General features: G+C 40.9%; 1 protein-coding gene across 3 annotated transcripts; it reads right to left on the reverse strand.

The window, feature by feature from the left end:
• On the reverse strand, positions 1-27,883 carry LOC149315683 (translocating chain-associated membrane protein 1-like 1). 3 transcript variants are annotated; one of them, XM_089513884.1, is made up of 11 exons: positions 27,662-27,879; positions 15,088-15,148; positions 14,472-14,590; positions 13,622-13,738; positions 13,467-13,525; positions 10,019-10,103; positions 8,890-8,960; positions 8,461-8,565; positions 6,202-6,345; positions 5,387-5,544; positions 1-4,622 (listed from the first exon to the last, which is right to left on the reverse strand). In XM_089513884.1, exons 1-11 carry the CDS (start codon positions 27,779-27,781, stop codon positions 4,549-4,551), a joined length of 1,113 nt encoding a protein of 370 aa, XP_089370010.1. In that variant the 5' UTR covers positions 27,782-27,879; the 3' UTR covers positions 1-4,548. The 3 variants fall into 3 exon arrangements, with proteins under 3 accessions (XP_089370010.1, XP_089370012.1, XP_089370013.1); XM_089513886.1 differs by lacking the exon at positions 10,019-10,103 and having other exon boundaries at positions 13,467-13,546; positions 13,618-13,738; positions 27,662-27,883; XM_089513887.1 differs by lacking the exon at positions 10,019-10,103 and having other exon boundaries at positions 13,618-13,738; positions 27,662-27,882.
• Between the last annotated feature and the right edge of the window lie 85 nt (positions 27,884-27,968).

Consider the following 27,968-nt stretch of genomic DNA (forward strand, 5'->3'; position numbering starts at 1 on the left):
GTTTTTATAAGATATCTGTACTGGGTTAAAGAAAAATTAAAAAATAGAATTAAAGAAAATTAGTAAAAAAATGTGAGAAACAGAAGGTCTATACAACAAACCCTTTCCCAGGAGAAAGTGATGAAGCAAGCAGAGTCTTCAAAAATTTAGTTTTATTTTACAAGTCTACAGACTTGGGTGAAACAGAAAAAAATCATGAGGCACACCTATTATGAGTTTCACACACAGACATACACACACATATTCACAAATGCCTACTCCAGTATGTGTGTAGGCATTTCCATCAGGTTTTGGTGGTCCCCTGTCCAATTTAGGCCCAGGAAAGGCCTTTTTTTGAAACAGGAAAAGACTTCTCCTCACTTTAGCTTCTAGGCCAAAAATGGTCCCAGAACGCCCCAAGACAGTGAAAATTCCCCCATACCTCCTAGAGAGCATTTGAAGGGGGGGATTGTACAACTTCTTTTTGTGCACGTAGGTGTGGGTCCCCTAAGGTCTCCTACAGGGCTAATAGCAGCCCTCTAGCTTTGGACAGTTAACTATATCTTAGGTTCGTGGACTAATCTATGAACACAAAACCTGAGTTAATATGCATAGAACTGCACTGCACAGCTTAATGCAAAGGTTGGTACAAGGGGCAGATGTAACATGAACTATAGATACAATCAAGATCTCACTTTGTTCTGCTGTTTTAGTACCACCTATGACATCTATATATCAGAAGTAAGTATCAGAAATATCAGAAAAACATTCACATGTAAGAATGTTTTAAAAAATACAAAACAAAAATCAAATGGACTGATTCATCAAATCCATCAAATGTATCCTAAGCCAGAGGCCCACCTTTTATTTAATGCATTTGATAGTACAGAAGACATCCATCAGTGCAACAAAATGACACAGGACAGTATGATTATTCAGTTTCCTATGATCCATGATGCAAAGGGACAGATTTTAATTCCCAATGCAGATATCAGGTGTACACACACACACAAGCACCCATACACAACATACTTGCATTTAAAGTACATTTTAGGTACTGTAACATACACATGAAATACTTCAATTTAGCTTTTTCGATTTTTTAAAAAGTGATATTTGTAAGTGTAAAGGTCTAGGAAAACTCTCTACAACCACTTCTAAAGAAAATGTTTAAAAATAGGAATATACAGTAAACGTTTTAAACAATATACACTTCATCCTATAATCCCTCAATGTCCACAGCTACCATCCTGAGGATGCAATAGGAAAAACTGGATTCTGGCTTGTTGGAGAACAGTCAGAGAGCTACAAGCATGCTGATCAGCGAAAGCCATATCATGCTGAGCAGCAAAAGGGAGTGAATGCTTATCAAAAGATTTAAATTTTCATCACAACTGCTCAGAAGAATTTTATTAAATAAGGCAATCATTACACAAAGAAACTTTATTGAAATCATAAAAAAATATATTCTAGTTTCATGGAAAAACATTCTCAGTAGAAATATACAGGATTACGAGGAGTCAAAGAAAATCCTATAGTTAGTTTGCACATAGAACAGGTTGGCAAATGAGAAAAATGGCCTCAAATCCTGAATATTATTTTGCATACAAATAAAATGACTGTGTTAAGGAACTTCATACAAAAGGTCTCATTACTGTATCAAAAGAATAATTTTCTATGTGCAGAGATATAGAAATATATATGGTTGAATTGCTTATTGAATGCCAATGAAAAATAAATAAAGCCTTAAATTACTTGATTCTCACAGGAATACGGTCATGAGTAATTTCACCTCAGGATTGAAAAGCAGATAATCTTGCTTCCTGAACCAATCATAAGCAACCTATTCACCAACACTAAAGTGGCTGATCCACCAGTATCCCTATCCTGATGTTAAGCATATCATGAAGTGTCAAACACTTTAGAGCTGGCATACAGGTAACTGGTTGCATATAGAATGACATGCTTGTCATTTGTAGCGTTTTAGGTAACATACACATGAAGTACTTCAATTTAGCTTTCTGTTTTTTAAAACGGGAGTCAAATATTTTAAAGTGTTTTGCTGTTGAATCCTAATGAAGGATCTGTATCAATATATTCAAGACATTTATCCCTAATATTTATTGTATAAACTGTTGTTTCAAGGAGCACAAAGCTTTCACACTGAATGCAATGCTAGGAGAGGCCCATTCATACTACAGGTACTTGCATGTCGGATGTGTTAAAATGAGTTGGGTAACAATGGTGAATCTACAGCCCTCCAAGTGTTGATGAAGTACTACTGCCCCCCGCCCCTCAATTCCTCAGCATGACGGGTTAAGGTTTATGAGAACTGGAGGTCAATGTATTGGTTCCTGAGCCCCGCAGAAGGGGAAACCTTGTGCTTATAGCCAAAGCTTGTGTGGGTCTATATCAAATTTTAAGGATATAAACCAGTATATGGACCAAATCTTTGTCATGTGTTAGGCCAGCTTTTATAGAACCATTCCCCAGAATGGCCTATTAAAGGAAGTTAAAACTTTTAGATCAGGGTGGGCAAAGTGCATCTCTGCCTAGTAATTCTCACACCCTAGTCCCACCAACCCTACCATCACACACAGCCAATGGTAAGGGATTATTGGAGTTGTAGTTTTTAAATAATCCATTTTAGATAACTGAAATGAAGGCCAGGAAAAAGCTAAAATAAAACCTATATAACTTTTGCCAAGTGGCATGTGGAACTGGTGAAAACAGCTATAAGCTAAGGATAAAGGGCTTTTGTCAAACTGATTACTCTAAAGTATTCCTGCTGGTCTTAGAATGCATGTACAGGACTGAGCCTAAATTCAATTTGTTCCAGGTGTTTACAGAAATGTTTTCTTCCTTCCATTTTCCAGGAGGCAGCTTGAGTCAACAGAAGGGGTGGGACTCCTGCAGACAGTAAGCTATTTGTGGATCTGCCGAGCTAATAGTGCTTTATACTAGTTTAAAAAACCTAAAACACTGCTTCCTGCAATTTTAGCAATCTGCTTTTCAAACCAGACAGTTTTAACCAGTTTATGGCATGGCAAGGAGAGCAGATTTTAATTTTTTTAAAAAATTGGAGGGGTACTGCTAGCCACTTGCAAGTACTCAACTGATCCTCTGGATCCCAGCAAAGGTTGTTTGCCAAACAGTAGTTGTATTTAAAGATCATGCACCTCAACAATGTACTATTGTACGCACACATGAAAATGAAAGGGTCTGGTTTGAAATCAATTCTTCTGGTACAATGGAGGAACAAACTATGGGCTGGAAGTACATGAAGAGAGCCCACTATTCTGTATAGTAAGAAATAAGGAACTCAAGATTTGCTACTTTACATATGGCCAGATAGTGACTTACATACTTGAACAGACATTCTGAATTTATCTACAGCTCTGTATGTTAAACATCCATTTGAAGATATGATTCAGTATTAAGTTTCATGAATCTATTAAATCAAGGGAAAAAACTTTCAGCATCACTTTAAAAAGCATCTAATGTCCAAATTTTCCTTACAAGCCTTCAGAAGCCATTTATATAAACCCCAGCTATTCAGATTCTCAACTTAGAAGGTATGGTTAAATATCAATATTTGACTTTAAAGTACTACGTGGAACTCATTCCTTGATAATACAGATGGTGAATTATGGTCTGAAATCTTGAAGCTGGATTGGGTCTATGGCAACTGCTTGCCAAACCCCTAATCCGCTGTGGCGCTGGCCAAAAAAAAGAGTGGTTTTCAACTGCTCCTTTTTCAGTCGCAGAAAAGCTGCCTTTAGTGGCTCTTCTGCAGCCCCATTGGCACCTTCCCAGCTTGTTGGGGGCTTGCTGCGTGTAACCACCACAACCCCAAGACACCCAGAAGCTGGCTGACATGTGGTCCCTCCGGGCACCTTCAGAGTGTCATGGGGGCATGTCGTGTGTGCATGCCATGCCCCCAAGCTGCCCGCAAGGTGGCTTTTAGTGCTGATCTGTACCGGCCCTATGTTGAAATGGCTGTTTTCCAAAGTGATGAGATTAAATTAGCAAACTGTTACTCTCTAAACATTGCCTTTAACCAAAGAGATATCAGCACTTAATGAACTTTTTAAAAAACAAAACGATTTTAATTGCCTCTTGAGCAACATTTCAGACAGTAAATAATTATTTTTCATGAAATCCTACAATAAAAAAATAACTCTAGCCCAGAATTTGTTTCTAAAAACTATTTGATAGATGTAAATTAGCTGTTAATGCTCCAAATAAAGGATGTGTATGACTTGTAAGCCCTCCCCGCGCCTATTCCCCTAGCGCTGCAGCACTGTTCTTGCAAGTGAGAATACAAAACATTGCATTAAAAAAATTGAACAGTTGAGAAAGTGAGCATCATAATGTTAAATAAGCTAAACCCATGATGAAGTAAATTTTGTTTGATAAACATATATTTAAAAATATATTCTTTCAACCAGTGTCTTTTAGCCAGAACAGTGAAATAGAGTGTCTCTTATTGTCTCAGTGGTGAAGGAATTTGTCTTTTCCTTTAATTAAAGTTCTTCTTTAAATCACTGCCCTCTAGTCCTCTACTCTTCACGAGAATTTTGATTTTCTTTTTCTAGGTGATGTGCCTTCTTCAAATTTTACTGCTCCATTGACAAAGTTAGCTATAGCATAATAAGAGAAAAAGAAATAAATATCAGAAACTGTATATAAAAACTAACTATGACAGCTTTCGAAAACATCCACCTAGGCTGCATCTGCACTGTAGAAATAATCAAGTTTGATACCACTTTAACTGCCATGACTCCATGCTATTGAATTCTGGGAACTGCAGTTTGTTGTGACACCAGCTCTCTCTGACAGAAGACTAAATATCTCACAAAACTATAGTTTCCAGAATTCCTTAGCATTAAGCCATGGTAGTTAAAGTGCTACAATAGGGATGCCATTGCAGAAGGGTATGCAATTGCAGCAGACCCAGAGAGCAATTTTCAGCACCTGGACCTCATTCTGTCAGCTAAAATATGAAAATCAAACCAAAGCACAGAAGTGGCAAAAATAAGATTTAAAAAAGTGGGGTTTTTTTAAGTTTCAAAAGGAGTGTGAGGGAGGTGTTAACAGCCTATTTATAAGTGAACTGCCACTCCTAAAGGGTTCCTGAAGAGGCAGTTTACATTGGGGGAGGGGGGATCTATAAGAGTCAAGGGCTCAAGCTCCAAGCTTTGCCCATCATGATTTCTATATGGATAAAGAAGTTTGGGTTATTGTCTTGTCACAACATCCCAACGTTAAGAATATAAACCAGACAAAGTAGTGTATCAGCAAATCAGACAAAAGTTTTCCCTGGCTATGATAGATTCATATTCTCTCAATACTTTGTTTTGTGGCCTGGATTAGAACATAGACATAACTACTATACAATACTTACTTTTGCATGATTCTTTTTTTGTTGTTTTAAGCTTTATGTTTGTTTTTTTCTTAGGAATTTGGTTCTGTATATGTTCTCTCCATTTCTTTAACTGGAAATTGATGAATTTCCACATCATCCATGCTTGGGTCAAACATATGGCAGCCAGACAACTGATTCTAATTTTACATATTAAAAGACAGTTAAAGATTGTTACAAGTACAAAAACAGAATGAGGTATCAACTTTAAAGAATCAGAAGAAGATAGTCAATTAGCAAAAGCTAAGCAAGTGGCAAAGATATTTGAAAGAGTCTATAGTTATTCATGCAGTACTAACAAATAATTGATTTAACATTAAGATCAGGGGTAGGCAACCTGTGGCCCGCGGGCCGGATGCAGCCCGGCGAGGCCTTGGGACCGGCCCCAGCCTGGTCCTGCCGCCAATTGCCGCCGGGGCCTTTGGCCTCTCGTGCGCAGGGGCAATTGTCTATAGAAGCCTCAGAAACATGCATTTATATTAACATTTTTTAAAAAATCAGCAAATTTTTTCACGTGTCCTCCATTTTTTTAAAAAAAGTGCACACAATTTGAAAATTTTGTCCTACATTTGTCCTGGTTTATTTATTTATTTAAATTTTTAAAAAATTATTTAATAATTTATTTTTTTGGCTTCGGCCCTCCAGTTGTCTGAGGGACAGCAACCCGGCCCCCGGCTCAAAAAGGTTGCCTACTCCTGATTAAGATTATAAATTAAGTATAAAGCAACAGTAAAAAAATTTTGTAACATCACCTTGGACATGTGAATTTAAAAGACGTACTGAAAAAGTTGTTTTACCTAATAGTGAGTATATTGAAGTTTCCATCTGCTATGGAAAAGCCAGGATTCTCTGCTCTTGCCAGACCAAATCCAAAAGTGAGGACTGACAAAGTTAGTGTCAGAAGACGAGCCATTACAAACAGTAGAGCCCAAAGAGTAAATCTGAAAAGAAAATCACAGGTATATTTCTATGAGTTGCCTCTCAAGCATTCTGAATTCTGATTTTAAAACAAATTTATATATTCTGTTATTTGCACATAATGGTTGTGATCCACAACAGCTTCGCTAGAAGTATTCTGGAGTATCAAAGTGCTTATCTCTTCTTTTTTGAACGTTACTGTCTACAACCTATTGTAGCCACTTCTGAAGCAAAGGGCACTCCTGACAGAACACACAAAGACTCTGTCAACAGTATATATGACTGTTCAGCATATGCTCATCTGTCATGAAGGCATTCTACCACCACTTTGCATTTCTATTCTACCATTAATTTCCATTCTACTACTACTATCATTAGGTTTTTTAAAAAAAGGCTGAACTGTTTGCATACCTATTTAGCCAAACTACAGGTACCAACACAGACAGAATGCTAGTCAGAGCTGATGTCCAAACTGAAAGAGAAGATGAAATGCCCATACAAGAAGGGAGTAAGAGAAGTGTATGAGACACAATGTGTTCTTAGTCTCTTATTACTGCAGCTCAGAACTGCAGTCATAGCTACATCAAGCCTAAACTACATCAGCCAGGCCTTCTCCATTATATTTCAAACCCCTTAGCAGTAATCAGACATGATTTTCAAAAAGGGGACACAATTCATTTTAAATGTAGAGTACATAGGAATTAGAGTCAAAGCAAGTAAGGAATAACAATGCATGCTTGTTCCAGCAAAATTCCAATCATAATGAAGTCCATAGGCTTTAGCAACTGAACAATAAAAAGCCACTGCTAAGGCTTGCTAAGTTTACTAATGGAAAGGAGACCTTATTAAATGCTGGAAAATGTACACAAGACTGAACAATTTAGAGAACAGTTTCCTTGATCTTTTTATTCCACTTTCTAGACTTTTTGGTGTGCAGTATATGGAAAATAACTAACTTTCTAGAGGAAGGTAGTATTGACAGCATAGTAGATTTAGTACAGACCAATTTGTGATGGGCAGATTTCAAATAAAAATGTTAAGTTTTGACTTTCAGAAGAAAGGCCCAATAACAACATGCAACTTCAAAACTGAAACGAGCATCTATACAAAACTGAAACCTAAAGCCCATATAAAACAAATAGCTAGTGTCAAAACTTTAAAGAAGAACTTCAGCAACAACAAAAAATAAGTCTTTCATTTAATGCCAGCTCCACAAGTTTGGAACCACTTTTTGAAAGGCCTAGCTCTAGTGCTACAGCCCTGACACTTCCTGCTAGAAGACTACAAATCAGGGCCTTTAAGGCAGGTTTCAAGACCAAAAAGATTACAGTGACCCCTTGGTGTCTGTTGGGGTTTGGTTACAGGACATCCTGTGATTCCATGGATGTTCAAGTCCCATTATATGCAATGTGGTAGTAAAATGCTGTCCCTTATATAAAATGGTAAAAACAAGGTTTGCTTTTTGGAATTTTGTTTTGAATATATTCTGGCTGTAGATGGTTTAATCTGTGGATACAGAGGGCTGACTGTAATATGAATGCAGCTGGTCATTCAAATATCCTGGTGTTTGTTTGTTTTTTTAAAAAAAATCAGCGCTGGAAGGGAAACAAGAACCATCAAGTCCAACTCTGGCAAGCAGAAATGCAAAATCTAAGACTCTTGATACAGGCAGATGGCCATCCAACCTCTGTTTAAAAACCTCCAAAGAAGGAGACACCACCACACTTTGAGGAAGCCATATACCACTGTGGAACACAACTTACTATCAGGAGGTTCTTCCTGAGGTTTAGGTGGAATCTCTTTTCCTGTAGTTTGAATCCACTGCTCCATGTCCTAGTCTCTGGAGCAGCAGCAAACAAGCTTGCTCCTTCTTCCATATGACATCCTTTCAAATATTTAAAAATGGCTATTGTGTCATCTCTTAACCATCTCTCCAGGCTAAACATATCCAGCTCCCTAAGCTGTTCCTCACAGGACATGGACCCAGATCTTTCACCATTTTGGTCACCATCTCCATCCTCCTTTATCTGCCCAATAAGCAGAAAATACTAAAACAAATCAGGATGAAGCATAAGAGAGAGGGGGTGGGAAAGAAAAACTCATTTCACAATAGTAACAACAGTAATAAAGACGATTACCCTTTCTGCTTATTCTCATCACTGAAGTAGAAAAGACGGGAAGCATGAAAGATAAGTTCCACCAGGTAGTGAGGTACCAACAAAATCAGACCCAAACGCTGAAGGCTGTAAAATTAAAAAGCAGGGCTTTTTTTAAAATGAAGAACATATTAATCCACTAGTCACTAATATATGAGTTCAGTCAACTAGTTCAGGTTATCAGCAACAAAATATGTCCAGTATTATCAAACTGTAGTAGACAGAAATTAGTTGCCAGAATGTGTGTGTGTTCTAGTTCCTGCTTGGTTATCATCAAAGGTGATGCCAAGTTTCTCTATTTGTAACTGAAATACTAAACACTACCTCACAAGCTTTCAATAAGGATGAATGATACATCCACTGAACATCATTATGCATAGTTAAAAAAACAGTAAGTTTACAGATACTCACTTCAAAATGTAGGCACCAGATATGTGGGCAATATAAAGGCAGATATAGTGCAACTGTCTTGGAATATCTTCCTAGAAACACAGGTAAGGGGGAAACATGCATGTTAGACTTTGACAAAAAGCCTAGTAGAAACTCTACCGACTTCCTTGTTCCTGGCACTTCTACAGTTTTATATAAACCTTTTTTCTAGTTCTCCACTCACCTACTACTACTACTATTATGAAAAATTAGAAGATTCACAATAACCTGTAAGAATAATATACAGAAATACTGCAATTTAAAAAGCCTCTGACAAATAAAAAATTTTACAAAGTTTTTTATGCCTCTACCCCTTTTGTTCTCTTTGTTCTGTATAGTTGAAAGGTTTTTTTTTTTTAGCAACATTGGCATTAGGAGGATGGTGAAAGAGGGCTGGAGAATCATAGAACTTCAGTGTTAGGTTGCAGAAACATGTCTGCAGTAAACAATGCAATAAAGCTTTAGTTGGGAAAGAATGAGATTCTACTCTGAGCTGTCAGTGCCTGCCTCAACAAGCAAAGTAAACAGCACCTGTGTCCAGAATCTGTTACCAAGCATGAGTGAACAGGAAAACAAATGAAAAAGGGGACAGCAGATAAGCCTGCCTCACCAACTAGCACAGCACAACTGTTTTTGTCTACTTATGGAAGACATAGCTGACCTGGTTCTTTCATTTCATACATGCATATTATTAGTTTTGGGGGAAAAAAGGTTTGCCGAGACATGTTGAACTGCTCTTCATTTCTTGGGTGTATTCTTTCCATGTTATGTCTGCCTCTGGTACCAATTTTTTTTTGTTAAAGAAGTAATGTCTAGGAATACATCTACTTCATTAACTGAGGGAGACCTTTACTTCATCATTAGATTCTCCAAGAATGTGTTGCTATACTATGCTGTTGCTGTATGGGGGTACATTTTTCTGCTCACCCAGCCTACTACATTTAACTTCTCCCTTAATAAGAAAGCCACATTCTTTTTTTGTATCTAAGATCTACTGTCTGGGATTTGTTCATATACATTTTGATTTTAAATGTTGTGTACTGTAAACCTTTAACATTCAGTGAAACTAAAACAAAATAAAAAATACCTGAACTTAACTTGTAACTCATACCTTTCTAATCTTTTGGAAGTAGAGTTCTGGCAGTGCATGAAGCCAATAGGCAATTTGGCAGATATAAAAAAATTTAACCTGAAAGCTAGAAAGAATAAATAATTATCACATATATTGGCTCATACAATTAACAATTATACTGATCATGCACATGGTTAAGTTGAAAGATAATGAGCCTGCTTCTGAATTTTAAAGGTTCAGAGGTAGGTAGGGATTATCCCAGTAGTTATATTGCAATTCCTGCCCCCTCCCCAGCTCCAAGGTTAGGAATAGGCAGGCAATAGGGCCAAACTAGCTAGCTCCACATTATTTCCTGCTCCAGTGGAAAGAATGACAGTGTGGGCTTCTTGGTTGCTGCTTGGCAATATACTAAACATTACTGTCTAACATCAGATGCAGGAGAGAGAGAAGTTGAAGGGGGAGATTTAGATGAATTCAGACCTTCTACACTGTCTGGGCAAGAATATGATGACCACAATTTTCAAACTTAACAAGGCCTGCCAACAATTTTAACCCCCTAGCCATCCAACACACTTAACATGTAAGGAAGATTAGGACAGTAAGTGCACATCACATACTGCAGCATATAGATAGTACTTGGTTAGCAAAACCTTTCCACGGCTTTCTGTAAGTAGGGTTGCCATTCATCAGGACCTCAAAACCAGGACAAATGTAGGACAAAATTTTCAAATGTAGGACGCATTTTTTTTGTGTCCTACATTTGAATAGGAGCCTCCGAGGCTTTCCCTCTGGGCCTGGGCACCGCCCTCGGCGGGGGCGGGGCCCAAGCAGGGAGGGACTCCTCCCCTTCAGGGAGGCTTTCCCTCTGGGCCTGGGCACCGCCCTCGGCGGGGGCGGAGCCCAAGCGGGAACAGACTCCTCCTCTTCAGGGAGGCTTTCCCTGCAGCCTTGGCCCAAGCTGTGAGGGAAAGCCTCCCTTAGCTTGCCATATCTCGCCCGGGGGTGGGGGCAATCCCGGGGGCGGGGCCAAACCGGGGCGGGACCGTGCGGACCTGCCCCAAACCGGGAAAGTCCCACCCCCAGGCAGGATATGGCAAGCCTATCTGTAAGGGGTAGCTTTAAGTGTAAAAACCACTGTACAAGAAGAGCCATACTATTATAGCAAAAATATAGAGAGTGTATAGCAAAAGAGCAGAGGTCAAGAACAAATTTGTACCTTTTAAACTGCTGGCAATAAGTATCACAAAGGTCTGAAATAGACTTAACAAATAGAGCAGCTTCCAGGTGCTTTAGGGGCGTGGTGTTCAGACAATGGACACATGCACCCGAAGCAGCCAGAAACTGCTATGAGACCACCTAAGGCGGCCTGAAGCTGCTGGCAAAAGCAGCGGATTTAATCTGCTCCTGCTGATGGCCTAGTGGGGATTTTGAGAGCAGTTGACTGCTGGAGCAGGCCATCCAGTTGTCACAGTCCCAGAGCGATCGTGAGCGGAGCAGCCTTCATGGCCATCTGCTTCACTCCTATTAGACTGCAGGTTGTTGTTGTTTTTTTAAATCCCATTAACATCTGATAGGCCACAGTGGACTACATAGGTCTTTATTCTGATCCAGGTATTCTTACATTCTTTGCCTTCATGAAAGATCTGAGGGGGGAGAGGAGAGTAACAGCAAAAAGGCTGACTGAAAATCAATTTAATCTGCTAAATCTGCATGGGCAAAATGGACTGGGTCCCCCCCCCCCAGCCTCATCTTGTCTAGTTTAGACGACACAGGCTGAAACCCTTGTGGTGGAATCGGGCCCAATCCTCCCAATACAGACATGGATCTGGAGGATACAGTCTGATGACTCTGGGGTTAAGAGGCTTTACCCCAGGGTAAAAAAGCTCTGGTTGTGCAATGAATTTCTAAGAAACTCCGTGGCAAAATCAGGCTATTCTGACAGCCTTCCTGCACCCTGTGCTTCCTGCCTTGCTGGCATGCAAGCCATCTAACAAGTTCTCCAGTCATCCCGTCTGATGCAGAAACACCCATCCATCCCTGTGTCAACCCAGGGACTAACACCTACCTGTCACCACGCCGACCAAGGAACTAACCCAAGTGAGCACTGGGGGCAGGCAGGATAGCATGGGTTCAACCTGTCTTATCCTGCCCTGGCTGCTCAAGCCCTTAGTATTACTAATTGACAACGTATTCACTACTATCATAAAGCCATTACATGAAATTTAGCAGGAGCCCATATTAGGAGCCCTGGTGGCGCAGTGGTTAAATGCCTGTACTGGAGCACTCACTCACAAACCATAAGGTTACGAGTTCAATACTAGCAAAAGGGCTCAAGCTTGAGAGTTCCTGCATAGCAGGGGGTTGGACTGGATGGCTCTTGCGGTCTCTTCCAACTCTATGATTCTATGACTCAGGCTTGCATCCTTCCGAGGTTGCTAAAATGAATACCCAGATTGTTGGGGGCAATTAGCTTACACTTTGTAAACCACTGGGAGTGCTTAAGTGCACTAATAAGCGGTATAGAAATGTACTTGCTATTACTGTTCACTTGAAAATTATTTTCACTAAGACTGAGAGAACTACTTCTTTAGTCAACTGAGGCTGGGTTCAGTATGTGACCCTATAAAACTGAAACTACATAATCACCTACTCCTACATTTTGTGGTACTCAATTTTTCCCCATCCAAAATAAACAGTATCCCCTAAAGCCTGCAGAGATGTTGGTGGTGTTGGCCATTTTTAGGATTATACCAACCTTTTTTCCCAGAACAGGAAATGATAAGATGTTTGAGGCAATACAAATGTCAAAACAGGTGAAGAGGGCCCTAAAATGTGTGACATAACTTAAGGGTGCATCAGACCAGTGGCTTGTAGTGGCCTCTGGCTGCAGCAGCCCGCTCTCAAAGCAGACCACTGGCACAACTCCAAATGAGCCACAGGCTGTTTTTTACTGCTCCTTTTGCAGGTGGCTTTGGAATGGCTTCCAGACAATTGGGGAACATGCATCATCTGCACGCCATGCCCCCAAAGTGGCTGGAAGCTGCTCCTTTTGGTCTGTCTACTTCAGGCCTTAGAGTTTATACTGAAATCCTGGAAGATTTCAAGGATACATGATTGACCATTTTTGGACAAAAAAATTTTTGGCACCCTCAAATTTGGGATGGCTCCTCCTTCCACCTCTCTCTTTCCTGCTTTTGATGCAAGACAGTAATCTTCAGTGCACTGACAAATTCCATAGTCTCCCTGAAACATCTTTTGGACCAGTGTTTGAAGGCAGAATAGATTTTTTAAAAATCTGACAGTTTTTGTAAATTGATCAAAACAAATGTCAATACAAGACAGGAAAATTCAGCAAGGAATATTTAAGAACATGTCATTCACATATTTTTAACAGAGACATCTTCAAAAATATTAAAAATCTGTCTGAAACAGCAAAAAGCAAAAAGAGGCCTCAAATCAGATAAAGGAGCAAAAGAATGATACTTACAACATGTGAGAATGAGGGTAATCTTTCCACAGCAAAGTTGGGTTTGTTGTGAATTCTTCCTAAGGAAGGAAAACATGAAGCTGAAAAAAATGATAATATATTTGGGCTAACGTACATTTAAATTGAATTGCAGAAAAATAACTTGACTTACTTACTGCAGACAAAATACTTGCTCCCCAGGCGAATGAAAACAAGTAAAAAAATGCTAGTTGCCCCGATTCATTGAATTTGCTATGCTTTGTTTTTGATAAGTGGAGACGTCTATTAATTTTCTAAACAAACAAAACAAAAGCATGAGTAATAATTTACATTGCTGAAAAAAGAACCAATCATTTCCTTTCATTTTGGTTCAATATTTCAATTATTTTTCTATTTAAAAAAATTCTGACAGAATACCTATCGACAAGACCCAGTTACAAAAATGAAAACACTGAAATCAATACTGTTCTGTTCCTACTACAGTAGTTTTCCACAAATGCCAGTATACATTCATCTTTAACATTTATATTCCAATGAAGCAAGGCTTCAAATCTGACAAACTGAAGGAAGTTGGGAGTCCAACATCTTGAAAGCTGGAAGTTACCTATTTCTGTTGTAAAAATGGTTGCAGCTCCCAGCCTCTGATGATTTTCCAAAAGTGAACCATCTAACTGGATATGTGAGAGACCTGGCTAATCACAGAGGAATGCTCTTTTCCAACACTCATAGCAGAGATCTGGTTAGATAAAGGTTTAACCACTGATATCTTAACTCCTCGAGTCAACATGTATATCTGCTACATTTCAATATGGGAGACTGAGGGCATCCTCCACAGAAATGGTATTTCACATTCTTGAAGCCAGCTATGCCTTTTTGTCTATTTGCTATGAATAAATATGGTCGCTGGTAATGCAAATGTTTTAGTAGCATTTTTCACATCAAGTATTAAGTATACTTTGTTTACAAACAATTTTTAAGAACTCAGCAAATCCAACATTTACATCCACCTAATAATTGTGAACTTACATCTAGTATGTATTCCTGAATCACTGCATGCAGAATAATGGCTATAAGCATGTAGAAAAAGATGGTTGCTACATCTTTTGGACCATACTCATAGAAATGAACTGGTTCAGGTCTTTCATCTGAAATGAACAGTATCTTATTAATATTACTGCAACAATAGTGTCCACTTGTATATACTGGGAAAATATGTATAGCAAGATAATACACAGAAATGTTACTTTCTAGCAAAATTGCTTATTTTATATATGCACAATACATTGTCAAAACAGAATGGAATAACTATGTCTTACAGTACTTTTTATTTGAAATTAAAATAGATTTGAATAAAGGAAATGCAACTATTATTTTCCTTGTGTTCATCAGGCAAAGTAATTTTTCATTGTTTACAGCCCATTTGAACTGTGGAATAAACACAACAGGCTATATTACAGACGATACTAACTAAAGTTGTTATCCTATATACACTTTTTGTACGGAGTAAATGTCATTAAACTCAGCAGGGCTTATTTCTGGGTAACCATACACAGGATTGCCTGAAAAATGTTGATGAAATTGTAATGTTTATTGTTTTACAAAAGACAGCCAGTCATGCAAGCAGACTGTGTTTTAGTCTTACCTGTTGTATAGGTAGCATTATATTGAACAGTAATAAACACGATGGCATATCTGGCTGTAATCTAAATTTTAAAACAGAAAAGACAAGTCAATAAATAATCACAGACATTTTGCTTCACTACATTTCTTCAAAGATGTAATGACAAAATTTACATTTCTTATGAACTGTGCAATTTTTTTGGCTTCATCTTACTGAAACATCATGAACAGCAGTGAACTTTCCTCTGCCTAGAACAGTATGCCAAAATAAAAACTGGACACAAGGGCACACAAAGACTGGTGTTGACATACCATTTACATCACAGGCCGGTCTCTCACTTCTCTTATTCTGAAAGTATCCCCCTCCCCACATGTGTTACCTATACGTAGTACTTAAACCCAGGTTTTAAAGTTAGTTTCCAAGTCATCAAGGCACAAACTTGCTTAGCTTAACTGGAGAGTAGACATAATGACTAACAATAGGTAAACTGAGGGCTGAACAAATAATGAATATGCCCTTCAAAGCCTACAAACAGTACCATAATCATAGTTAGGGGATTAGTAGTACTATTTACTTTTAAGGCCCAAAACAATGTACATGACATTAAGGTCAGCATATCCCTAATTATGCAGGCACAGCCCTTCAGGAAGGAAAAGATAACTTATGTACCAAACAGAGGCAAAAGCAGCATGGAAAACAAAGAGAAATATCCTTTACTGGTTGGTTGTCAACACTAGGTGATTCTTCTCAGGTTTGCCAACCGTCCTTCCTTGTACAAGTCATGCTTTGGAATTTCCTGGATTGTGTCCATATAGATCTGGGGCAAGAAAGGACTGCATGTGGCCCTGATCTTTTTCTGCAGCCTCTAAGCTCCTAGAACATACAATTTTTGTGTGGCAGAAGGGGGCTAGGCACATCATCCTTCAGTATCCTGCTCACCAGTACCACAGAACCCCATCCCTCAATGTGTTTGTTGTTGTGTGCCTTCAAGATAAGGCAACCCTGTCATAGGGATTTTGCCACTGCCATTCTCTGAGGTTGAGAGAGTGTGACTTGCCCAAGGTCACTCACTGGGTTTCCATGGCTGAAGCAGAATTCAAATGTTGGTCTCCAATGCTCAAACCACTACATCACAATGGCTTCCTTTAATGCAGCCTTTCTCAAATAGTGGGGCGGGCCCCCCAGGGGGGGCGCGAGGCTCCGTAAAGGGGGGCGCGAGGCTCTGTTATGCAGAGGTGTACTTATAACAATTTTATAGACAAATGATACTATTTACAGTCGTGCGGGGGGCACGAAATGTTTTCTTCTTCCTAGGGAGGGCATGACAGAAAATAATTGAGAAGCACTGCTTTAATGTGACTGTCTGGATTTTAAGGTAAGTTCTGGGGGTCAGATCAGGATACAGATGGTAGCCACAACATCATGGTTATGCGTCTGATTCAGAAATTTGGACCTGTGCTTAAAAGCAGTTAAGAGGTCAATCTTTCCAAAACTGGTACCCTACAGATGTTTTGAAGAACGATTCAGGCCATCCCTCACCATTAGCTTTAATGGTTGGTGCTGATAAGACCTGTAGATGAAAACACAAGGAGGATTCCATGTTGGGGAAAGCTGTAATACAGTAATCAACACCTTTTGGTCACCAGTAGGATATTTAAGTGTTTAAACTTACTAGAGACAAACTTTCCAAGCATATATATTTTGCAATGGTTTCTGGTGGCCTTATTAAACAGATTAAAATCGATTACAATCACACAGCAATAATGAGTTGAGGCAATCACTTGCTTCATAAAAAAATAAAACTGCAAGCTAGATAAATTTAATCAGTTAAATAATGGAGGGATCAAGGACTTTTATCACATTCAAGACCTATTTATGGGTGGAAAACCTAAAACTAAGGAATCTTTTCCCATTCAACTGCAACATACTAAAACTACATGGTTTCAAGTCCACCAAGTCTAGCTTGGCAGCGAAAGGAAAAATTCCACATCCACTAACTCCCTACAAGTCACTATGCACTGACAATCACCCACAAAGTAAAAGAGAAGTTGCAATCATTAGCAGAGACCACATGGGAATGGCCTCTTTCCCAGACTAAGTTGGCAATCAGACCTTGGTGTGAACATGACAACCTCAAATTGGATCCATATTTGGTCCTCTCCCTTTATAAATCCAGATCATCTAAAACAACTGAATGAATACCTAAAACAATTCACAAATAGTATTTAATTCCCCTCCAATTATCAAGGATAGCTAAAAAATGCCTCGCCATCCTGCTGGAGGGGTTGCAAACAGACTGGTTCCTATCGCCATATGTGGATAGAATGCCCTAAAGTAAAACTTTTTACCAGATCTCACTTATCACCAAACAAACTATCCATTTTTGTCCTGCATTTTTGCTACTCTATTTGTATACCAAAGAAAACAATGTTTTGGAACATAAAAACATTTTCTTCCTTCCAAGTCGTGCATGGCTGAATCCATGGATAAAGAATACACAGATATGGAGGGCCGACTATACTACTGCAACTGTTGGGAAGCTCATGAATCTGATCACTTCTTTTCTGGTTTCACCTCACCTAGTTGGCTAAATGCTTGCTTCTTCCACACTCTCTTTCACAAGCAGCATTTGTATGATGTTTCACTGCCTCCTTTCCAAATCTACACACACACACACACACACACACACACACACACACACACACACACACACCAGTTTCTGTCTCAGATCCAGGCTGAATACAGATTCTCCAAACACACACAGATCCTTTGGCAAGGTACCTTAGTGTCATCTGACTAACTTTATGACCTTGCCTAAGTTACCAAAATGAGCAAGTTTCTGATCTTTTCTGAAGTACCATCTTAACTGTACTCACAACTGCCCATCATATGAGGTTTGGTCTACTGCCAGATTAAACAAGACCCCTGACCCATCTTTAGGCCTTCTTCCAACATTGCAGCACACATTAGAAGGTTGAATGGTTTGTACTACCTCAAACAAATTTGTGAGCGAGTTGCTCATAAAATAAAATACCAGAACCCCACTTTCCCTACAATGACTCAATGATTATAAAAGGATCTGGAATCAGAATCAGAGAACTTGAAGCATCCTCAAAAGTAATATAATTTTACCTTTTCAATTGTAGAATTAGAGTTGGAAGATACCTCAAGGACCATCCAGTGCAACCCCCCTCCCATGCAGGAATACACAATCAAAGCACCACCAAGAGATGGCCATCCAGCCTCTGTTTGTCAAACAGCTCTTGCCGTCTGGAGGTTCTTTCTAATGTTGAAGTGGGATCTCTTTTCCTGCAGTTTACATCCAGTGCTCCATACCCTAGTCACCTGCTGCTACAGCATCCCTACTTGGTGACATCTATGCTTAAAAACTGACCATCTACCACCTTTCCAGGCAGTATTCATTAGCAATTTTTTTTGTGCTTAGTTGAAGGACACTCTCTTTTAAGTACAGAGGGATCCCTGTATTTGTGGTACCAGTACCTCCGGTTTCATTTACTCATACCTGAGAAAATACGTTCTCTCCAGGCATTTTCTAGGTCCTCCAGTGCAATTCTATGATATGCTTCTGGCAGAAATTGAGCATACAGTTGGGATAGAAATACCTAGACAGGCCTTAACTATAGGAATCTCTAGGTTCTCCTCTAGTATGATTTCCTCCAAAAGTCATTCATTTCAGTTGGGTTCATTACTATCTGTGGCTTCACTTTTCCAGCATGGTTAAGTTCAGGAACACATTCCCTGCAGATAAGAACCTGTTGGCCTGTGTCCCATCTCTTCAATGACAGAGATGGTTATCATACCAACTTCTAATTTTCTTGTCTACAGGCTAAACATCCCATCTCTTTGAAACCTTTCTCACAAGCCTCTTTCTTCAAGTCACGCAACATCTTTATCATCCTTTGCTTGTTGATTTCCTTTTTAAACTAAGTGGGGACCTAAAGCTGTCCAACAGTAAATAATGGGCAGGTAGGGAACTTTACCAGATACCAGAATATATGACCAAAACATCAAAACAGTGCTGATATACAGGAAGATTTAAGATGATAATGCTTATGTATATGCCTTGAAGCCTGCCAGGTTATGGTGACAACATAAATTTCATGGGTTTTTTGTTAGATAAGGAATACTCAGAGATGGTATGCAAAGGGATCTTGTAGCACCTTTGAGACTAGTTGGTAGCATGAGCTTTTGTAGACTTGAGACAGATGCATGCTTGATGCAGGAGGTAGGGTCAAGCCTACAAACGCTGATGTTACCAACTTCTTTCTTTCAGTTAGTCTCAAAAGCACTACAAGATCCCTTTGCATACTGATTTTCCAGACTAATATGGCTATGTCTTTGAATTCTATCAGACATGGTTTACCATTGCCATCAACTGAAATACTGCTTGCAACACCTTATGTTACTCATTGGTAGTAACCAGGCCTGACCCTGATTATTGTTGGAGATTAGCCAGGAACAGATGCTTTCAGAGTATTCCGGTAAGAGACTACAAAAACCTCAAGGCACCTTTTCATGAGCAAAGGAATCTAGCTATTGGCATTATTTTCCTAAATGAAGTTTCCAACTTCAATTTCCTTGCCCTTAGAAAGATATAAACTATAGTTCTGTACACTGGGCATCCTCCCTCTCTAAACACTATATCATGCTTTGTTTCTTCACATCTGATTGATCCACTTTCCTTCTTTAAGAAATGACTTTCTCAAACTTTCTTTTTCTCAACCAAAGAGTCAGTTAATGAACATGAAATTGAAAACCCTTGAGATGGGATATTTATAAGCTTACTATCACTACAACATGCCGATTTGTTTTGTTTCCTACTCGAGACACTGTAAATCAAACATATAAACTACTGTGCCTTGCTGACAGGCCTGTTGTTGAAGAAAAAGGGGTGTGAGAAGTGGTTCATCACTCAGATCATACTAACAGCTATAATTTTATATTCAAGTGAATAGTTCTCTAAATTTTATCTCTATAAAGGCTTTCTTTATACCTCTTCTTCATTCTGATACAATGTGCAGTGAATTAGGTTGCAAGCTCCACATGATCCAGTGAACCACAAAAGCTATATAGTGCAGCATGGAGGTACAAATACATTGTCACAGCAACCTATTCAACACTACAACTACTGGAGGTATGTCCGATGCTACCACTAACTTAACTGCTAAATCAAATTTTTAGAAAGCAGCAATAGGTCTATTTTTCATATACATGTGTGACCAGCCCTTCAAACTCCACACCTCAGCAGTGTTTTCTGTTTTCAGTCAGCCCTCCTTAATACAGTCAACCCTCCTTATCCACGTACTTTTTATCCACGGATTCAAGCATCCACGGCTTGAAAATATTTTAAAAACATATACATTTCAACTAGCAAATCTTGATTTTGCCATTTTATACAAGGGACACCATTTTGCTATGCCCTTATATTTAATGGGACTTGAGCATCCACAGATTTTGTTATCCACAAGGGGTCCCCTGGTGGCGCAATGGTTAAATGCCTGTACTGCAGCCACTCACTCAAAACCATAAGGTTGCGAGTTCAATACCAGCGAAAGGGTTCAAGCTCAACTCAGGCTTGCATCCTTCCGAGATCGCTAAAATGAGTACCCAGATTGTTGGGGGCAATTAGCTTAGAGTTGTAAACTGCTTAGACACTGTTAGTTCAGTATGAAGCAATATATAAATGAAGCTGCTTGTTTTTGTCCTGGAATTAAAACACCAGTGGATAACAAGGGCCCACTGTATAGCAAAGGAGACTGCAGGCTCTGGGCTGTCTGAAAATACTAACCCAACAACCTGCAAGTACGTACCAGTAACCCCCAATGTTTAGAGCTCTCTCTTTAATCTAGGGTCAGGAGAATGTATTCTACACCTGCTCAGCACCTTGTTTCCTACTTTAACCAAACTGAAAACAGATCCCCAACCTAACAGCTGAAACTATGACCACCTCTGATGGGCAACAAAATGAGGCAGACGAGGAGCTCCAATTTCTGGAGACCTACAGACACCAAGGAGGACCTTTCAACAAGAACTTTTACGAGGCTGCTGGTTTCCACATTCTCTTCACTAACAGGATGCTTAAACAAAGGCCAGCAGCAGTGTGACGGAGAAACAGCGGTGATGGCTTCTATCCATCACTGAGCATCAGATTGAAGGACCCTCCCTCCCTTCACTTTCCCGTAAGAGACTCTGGCACAACACTGTTTAGCTGGTTTGCACAAGCCGAGTGTTGGGGTGGGATGGGGTAGCCCAGATTACTTCCTGGGTCCCTTGGCCAGCCTGAGGAAAGAGAGATTCCATGTTGTTGTGTGCCTTAAAGTCAATTCTGGTTTATCGCAACCCTAAGGTATAGTGCAGTAGTTCTCAACTTGTAGGGCATGACCCCTTTGGGGGGGGGGGGTTGAATAACCCTTTCACAGGGGTCACCTAAGACCATTGGAAAACACATATTTCCAATGGTTTTAGGAACTGAGACGAAAATCACCAGAACATGAGGAACTGCATTAAAGAGTTGTGGCATTATGAAGATTGAGAACCACTAGTATAGTGGTTTGTGTGTTGGACTACAACTCTGAGGTCAGGGTTTGATTCCCACCTGGTCAGTAAACCCACTGCCTGACCTTGGGCAAGTCACATGCTCTCAGCATCAGGGAAAGGCAATTGCAAACCTCCTCTGAACGAATCCTTCCAAGAAAACCGCATGATAGGTTTGCCTTAGGGCTGCCATAAGCTGGATATGGCTTGAAGGCACACAACACACACACCACACACACACCACGACTGTATGACAGGGTTTTCTTGGCAAGATTTATTCAGAGGCGTTTTGGCAAGAGCCGCCTACAACTACTGAAGAAGGTCAAGAAGGAAAGTGCCAAAATAATGAGCACAGATGATCTACAAGAATTCACTCTAGACAGTGAGAGAATTGAAACAGTTAAAAAGGGTTTCCATATCTTGGTTCAAATATTGATCAGAATGGAGATTGTGGTCAAGAAAGCTGAAGAACAGGACTGGGAAGGGCAGCTATAAAAGAAATGGTCAAGATCCTATACTAGAAAGGCATAACTCTAAACACTAAAGTGAGGCTCGTTCAAGCCATTTTATTATGTATGGATGTTAGAGCTGGACAATGAAGAAAGCCGATAGAAAGAAAATCAACTCATTTGAGATGTAGTGCTGGAGAAGAGTGCTGAGGATACTGTGGATGGCTAAAAAGACAAACAAATGGATTCTTGAACAGATCAAGCCCAAACTCTTCCTGGAAGCCAAGGTCCTGGACAGACAGGCCTATAGTGTGCCCTTGTCACGTGCTAGGGGTTGGCCGAGGGCACACCGCCCATACGTACCTCACGCCTAGCATGTGACAAGGGCGTCACAATGGCAGTGCCCTGTACACACAGGCGCCGCCATTTTGATGCAACGGACACTTAGCGTCTGCACGTCGCGCCCCCTTGTGATGTCGCAAGTGCGCCATTGGCGCACTGTGGCGGCACAAGGGCGCCGCAGAAAGAACCTGCTTTTTGCGGGGTTTTTGCCACACAAGGAAGCCGTGTGGTTTGTCTGCTTCAGCTTCCTCGGGCGGCAAAACAAGGCGCCGGCAGACCATCCTTTTTGGGCGGTCTGTACCCCACCTAAGTTGACCAAATTGAGGCTTTTGTACTTTGGCCACATCATGAGGAAAAATAAATCACTAGAAAAGACAATAATGCTAGGAAAGGTAGAGAGAGGGTAGTAGAAAGAGAGGAAGACCACACGCCAGATGGATAGGGTCAATCAGGGAGATCACGGGCTTGAACTTACAGGACTTGAACAGTAGAGGGCAGGGGATTGGAGATGCTTCATCCACAGGGTCACCATGACTCAAGGTCAATGAGGGCAGCTAACAATAACATCCTATATTACAGGTTTTTCTACATTTGTTCAACTAGGCTGACCAGATGTACCATTTTTTCTCTATTTCCAGACTGTCCCATCATTTTAATATAAATGTCAATTTTGTTCAGCTTTCAAGAAAAATGCCCTGTTATGTTGTGAAAATTGTTTGAAGATCCCTATTTGAAACTGTGGTTGTCAATAAATGAATAAATGAATAAATAGTCTCATGGAGTGTGAGATGTTTTATGATAAGGTGTTAAAAGACCCAAATTTTCTGCATAAGATTACTTCGTCGAAGAAATATCCTTGGTACCTTCGTGGTGAAATACAGTCCCCCTCTATGTCTACCAAAGGCTGCATATCCTTGGTACGTTCGTGGTGAAGTAGTCCCCCTCTACGTCTACCATGGCTGCATCTGCGGTGCAGAAATAATCCAGTTTGACACCACTTTAAACTGCCATGGTGAAACACTATGGAATTCTGGGAACTGCAGTTTGTTGTGGCACCAGAGCTCTCTAAGGCTAAATATCTCACAAAACTACAATTCCCAGGATTCCATAACATTGAGCCATGGAGGTTAAAATGGGGTCAAACTGGCTTATTTCTGCAGTGTGGATGAAGTCAATAACAACAAATTACAGTTGCTAGAATTGTATTGCATCCAGCCAATTAAAGTGGAGTTAAAGTGGAGTCAAACTGAAGTATTTCTGCAGTGCAGATGCAACCTACATTTTTGTATGAGTTCTGCAACTGAAAAATAATTGTTGCCTCAAGATATTCATGTAATAAATTTTTTGCTATCGACTTACTTTTTCACAATATTACATAACCCTGTCCCGTTTTTGCCCTCCCAATGTCTCTTTTTTTGTCTCAGGGAAATATGAGCTCCAGGTATAAAAGTGCACAGTAAGGTGGGTAAACAACAAAACAGTTTTCCTATACGTATATGCCACTGTAAAGTAGGGTAGTTGTTAACTGATATGAATTAAATACAAATATGTTAAACTAACACACAGAGTTGAATATATTGCCCTGTTTCAAACAAATAGCAAAAACAAACAAACAAACAAACAAAAACAAAACAAACAATTAAGAGTCTTTTGGCAACTTAAAAGACTAAACGTAATTTTATTGGCATAAGCTTTTGTGTACTGTAGTATGCAAACTCCTCTGCCAAATAAAATATGGCACAAAAGCAGAAATAATCCAGTTTGAGACTGCTTTAACTGCCTGGGCTCAGTGCTCGGGAATCCTGGGAATTTAGGGGCTGTGCAGACTGCCCCCTCCATCTTCCACAGATCAGGGCCACAGCAACCGCAAACCACGGCCCCAATCTCACCTTTCCAGGGCGTGAGTAGCCACCACACTGGAACTTGACAGCACTCCTTTGGCAGTGTCATCTATATACATAGGGATATTTGCCCTCTTTGGCAACCCAAGAGGGGTCCCTGCTGAGATGCAAATGGACTTCAAATTTCCTGGACTTTTAAAATCTCCCTATTGCCACATGGCCAGGAGGAGGAGGAGCCTGCCTGCAAAAGATATCCTCCCCAGCATACAACTATGGACTGAAACAACGTGCAGGCATCTAACAACTCCAATTGTTTTTTTCCTCCTGTTTGGTCTGTAATATCTTGCCTGAAGAAGAAACCAAAGGAGCTTTGAAAGCTTGTAACAAGCATATTGTGCATTTCGGTCAGCCAATAAAGGTATCACTGAAAGTTATCATAGAATCAGAGTTGGAAGAGACCGCAAGGGCCATCCAGTCCAACCCCCTGCCATGCAGGAACACTCAATCAAAGCATCCCTGACAGATGGCCATCCAGCCACTGTTTGAAGACCTCTAAGGAAGAAGACTCCACTACACTCCGAGGGAGTTTGTTCCACTGTCAAACAGCCCTTACTGTCAGCAAGGTCCTCCTAATGTTGAGGTGGAATCTCTTTTCCTGGAGCTTTCATCCATTGGTCCGGGTCCTAGTCTCTGGAGCAGCATAAAACAAGCTTGCTCCCTCCTCAATATGACATCCCTTCAAATATTTAAACAGCGCTATCATATCACCTCTTAACCTTCTCTTCTCCAGGCTAAACATACCCAGCTCCCTAAGTTGTTCCTCATAGGACATGGTTTCCAGACCCTTTACCATTTTAGTCGCCCTCCTTTGGACACGCTCCAGTTTCTCAACATCCTTTTTAAATTGTGGCGCCCAGAACTGGACACAGTATTCCAGGTGGGGCCTGACCAAAGCAGAATAGAGTGCCACTATTACTTCCCTTGATCTAGAAACTATACTTCTATTGATGCAGTCTAAAATCGCATTGGCCTTTTTAGCTGCCGCATTGCACTGTTGACTCATGTTCAACTTGTGGTCTACTTGGACTCCCAAATCCCTTTTTCTTTGTATTTGTTAAATGGCCAACACAGCTATCCCCTGCATGTTTTCAGGAATGGAGACAGATTGAATTGCAAGAGAAGAGTCCTGTTGATACGCAAATGAACTTTAAATTTCCTGGATGCTGAAAAAACTCCCAATCCCCACAAGGCCAGAAGGAGGAGGAGCCAGCCAGCAAATTATACCCTCCCCATATTGTCTTAACTAAGGACAGAAACAACAAAATGCAGGTATCTGACTAATATCTCTTATTGTTTTTCACCTGTTAGGTTTGTAACATTTTGCCTGATGAAGAAGTCAGTGGAGCTCTGAAAGCTTGCAACATGTATATTGTGCATTTGGTTGGCCAATAAAGTTATCACTGTTTGGTGGATTTTTGTTTGAATTTGCTAAATGGCCAACAAAGCTACACCTGCATATTTTCTGGATTGTGAAAGACCACATTGTAGCTACAACAGGGGAACCCTAAAGAGCAAGCCAGTGGACTGGGACCTTCAACCGAGGTAAAACAAATTTCTTCTTAAATTTGGATTGTTTTAGCATGTTTTACCGCTACACCTACCAAATTACTCCTGATGTAAAAACATGGAGGCTTGTAGAAAAATCCACTGTCTGCCTACAAGAGGCCTCACAAGAACGGAGACAGATTGAATTGCAAGAGAAGAGTCCTGTTGATATGCAAATGGACTTTAAATTTCCTGGACTCTGAAAAACCTCCCAATTCCTATATGGCCAGGAGGAAGAGGAGGAGGAGGAGGAGGAGGAGGAGCCACCCTGCGAAACTGCCCCATGCGCTTTCCTAGACTTCAGTTTACTTCATCAGAGGCATTTGGTGGAGTGGAAGCTGGGTACAGACATATATATGCCATTGGTATGTGAGGATGTCACTACAAAGTACAAATCCTTTGTGTATGGAAATGAATCTGCAGGTCCAATTTTAATGGTGGTGGTTAGTGCACAAAGGCATAAGAAACTGGTCTTTGTGCATGAGATGAAGTGGCAGATCCAGTTTTGCAATGGGAGTAGCCTTGGTGAGGGGGACAGGTGAATGTAGGGCACTCCAGTGGGGAAGGGGCCAGATAGTGTTGAAATGTATGTAGTGAGTAAGGAAACCATTGTCTTTGTTCAACCCACTGCTGAGGGACTGTAGTTCATGGATGGATTCCCATTCTGCTTTTTCTCCTTCCAATCCACCTGTTTAGTTCTTTTGTTCAAGGACTGCTGTTTGAGGTCTCAGACCGAATGCCAAGGGAGACTGAAATGTTCTGCCACCGGGTTTTTGTGTATTTCCATTCCCTCAGGAAGGGTTTCAAAGGTGCTACAAGATCTCTCACAGCTATATATTTTAATATCTCCTATTGTTTTACTCCTGCTTTTGGTTTGTCGGCAATGAAGAAGCCGGTGGAGCTTTGAAAGCTTGCAAGAAGTATATCCGGGCGCAGAACAAGGTGTTGGTTACGACCTTTGAAGCCCTTGATGGCTTGGGTCCAGCTTACTTGCGGGAGCGCCTGCCTCCATCGGAAGACCAGGTTGGCTGCAGTTTCCCAGCTTCTCATCTGCCGCTCCTCAAGTATGGAACGACCTGCCGGGAGAGATCTGACCTATCACCACGCGCAATGCCTTTAAGAAGGCCATAAGACTAAGGGCCCAAACAGAGAGGCCAAAATAGAGCTGCTTCGGGTCCCTTTGGAGGTATGCTGTTTAAATGCCACACGCATCTTCAGAAGAGGCCAGGCGCTGCGCCAAAGCTGTGCCCCAGTCCTTAGGGCCGGAGTGTGGCTCTGGCACGGCTTCTGGCCTCTTGGGACACATGCAGCATTTAAACCTGTTGTTGTTGTTGTTGTTGTTGTGCATTTCTGTCGGCCGATCAAGGGACCACTGTTTGGTTGGTTTTTGCTTGAATCCCTTGAAACCCTTCTCAGGCCTAAACATTTATTGTAAACAGACACAATGTATGGTTCTCTTATCTGTCCTTTTATTTTTCTCTTTGTACTTTTACATTATTATTATTATTGTTATTGTTATTAAGAGGCGCCTTGAGGGAAAAGGGGGCTTCGCTGGACTGACCAGCGCGTGACGTCAGGAGGGGGCGTGCGCATGCGTGGCATAACGGCCAAAAGGAGTCTGAGGAGTAGGGAAAGGGGCGTGGCCGAGTGCGCGCAGAGGCGGCGGGGGGAGGAAAAGGGGGCGTGGCTCGCGCGCGTGCGCAGCAGCAGTTGTTGTTGTTGCTGCTGCTGCTTCTTCTCCTGCCTCGGCCGCCACACACGTCACCTCCTCCTCCCCTTTCCCGAAGCCCCCGCGCCGTTTACCTCAAACATGAGCCCCAATAGGAGCCCCATAGCCAGGCAGGAGACGGCGTCCGCGTGGTTCTGGATAATGAACTCATGGCTCAGGACTGGAGGGCTCTTATTCTTCTTCCGAAGCCCCATAGAGACAGACAAGGAGAAGCGGCCGCCGGCCTCGAGTGCCTTTTTTTTAAACTCCCCGTTGCCTCACGCCCAGTAAACACCCTCCCTCCCGCGTTCTACAACTCTTCCCCGCCTTTTTCTCCCTCTCTGCCCAATCGCCGTGGAGGAAGGGGATGATTGACGCCTTCGGGGCCTAACGGCTGGAGTG

The sequence above is a fragment of the Sceloporus occidentalis genome, unplaced genomic scaffold (assembly GCF_023333645.1).
Source record: "Sceloporus occidentalis isolate IW3139 unplaced genomic scaffold, rSceOcc1.0.p SCAF_3, whole genome shotgun sequence".
Lineage (NCBI taxonomy): Eukaryota > Metazoa > Chordata > Lepidosauria > Squamata > Phrynosomatidae > Sceloporus > Sceloporus occidentalis.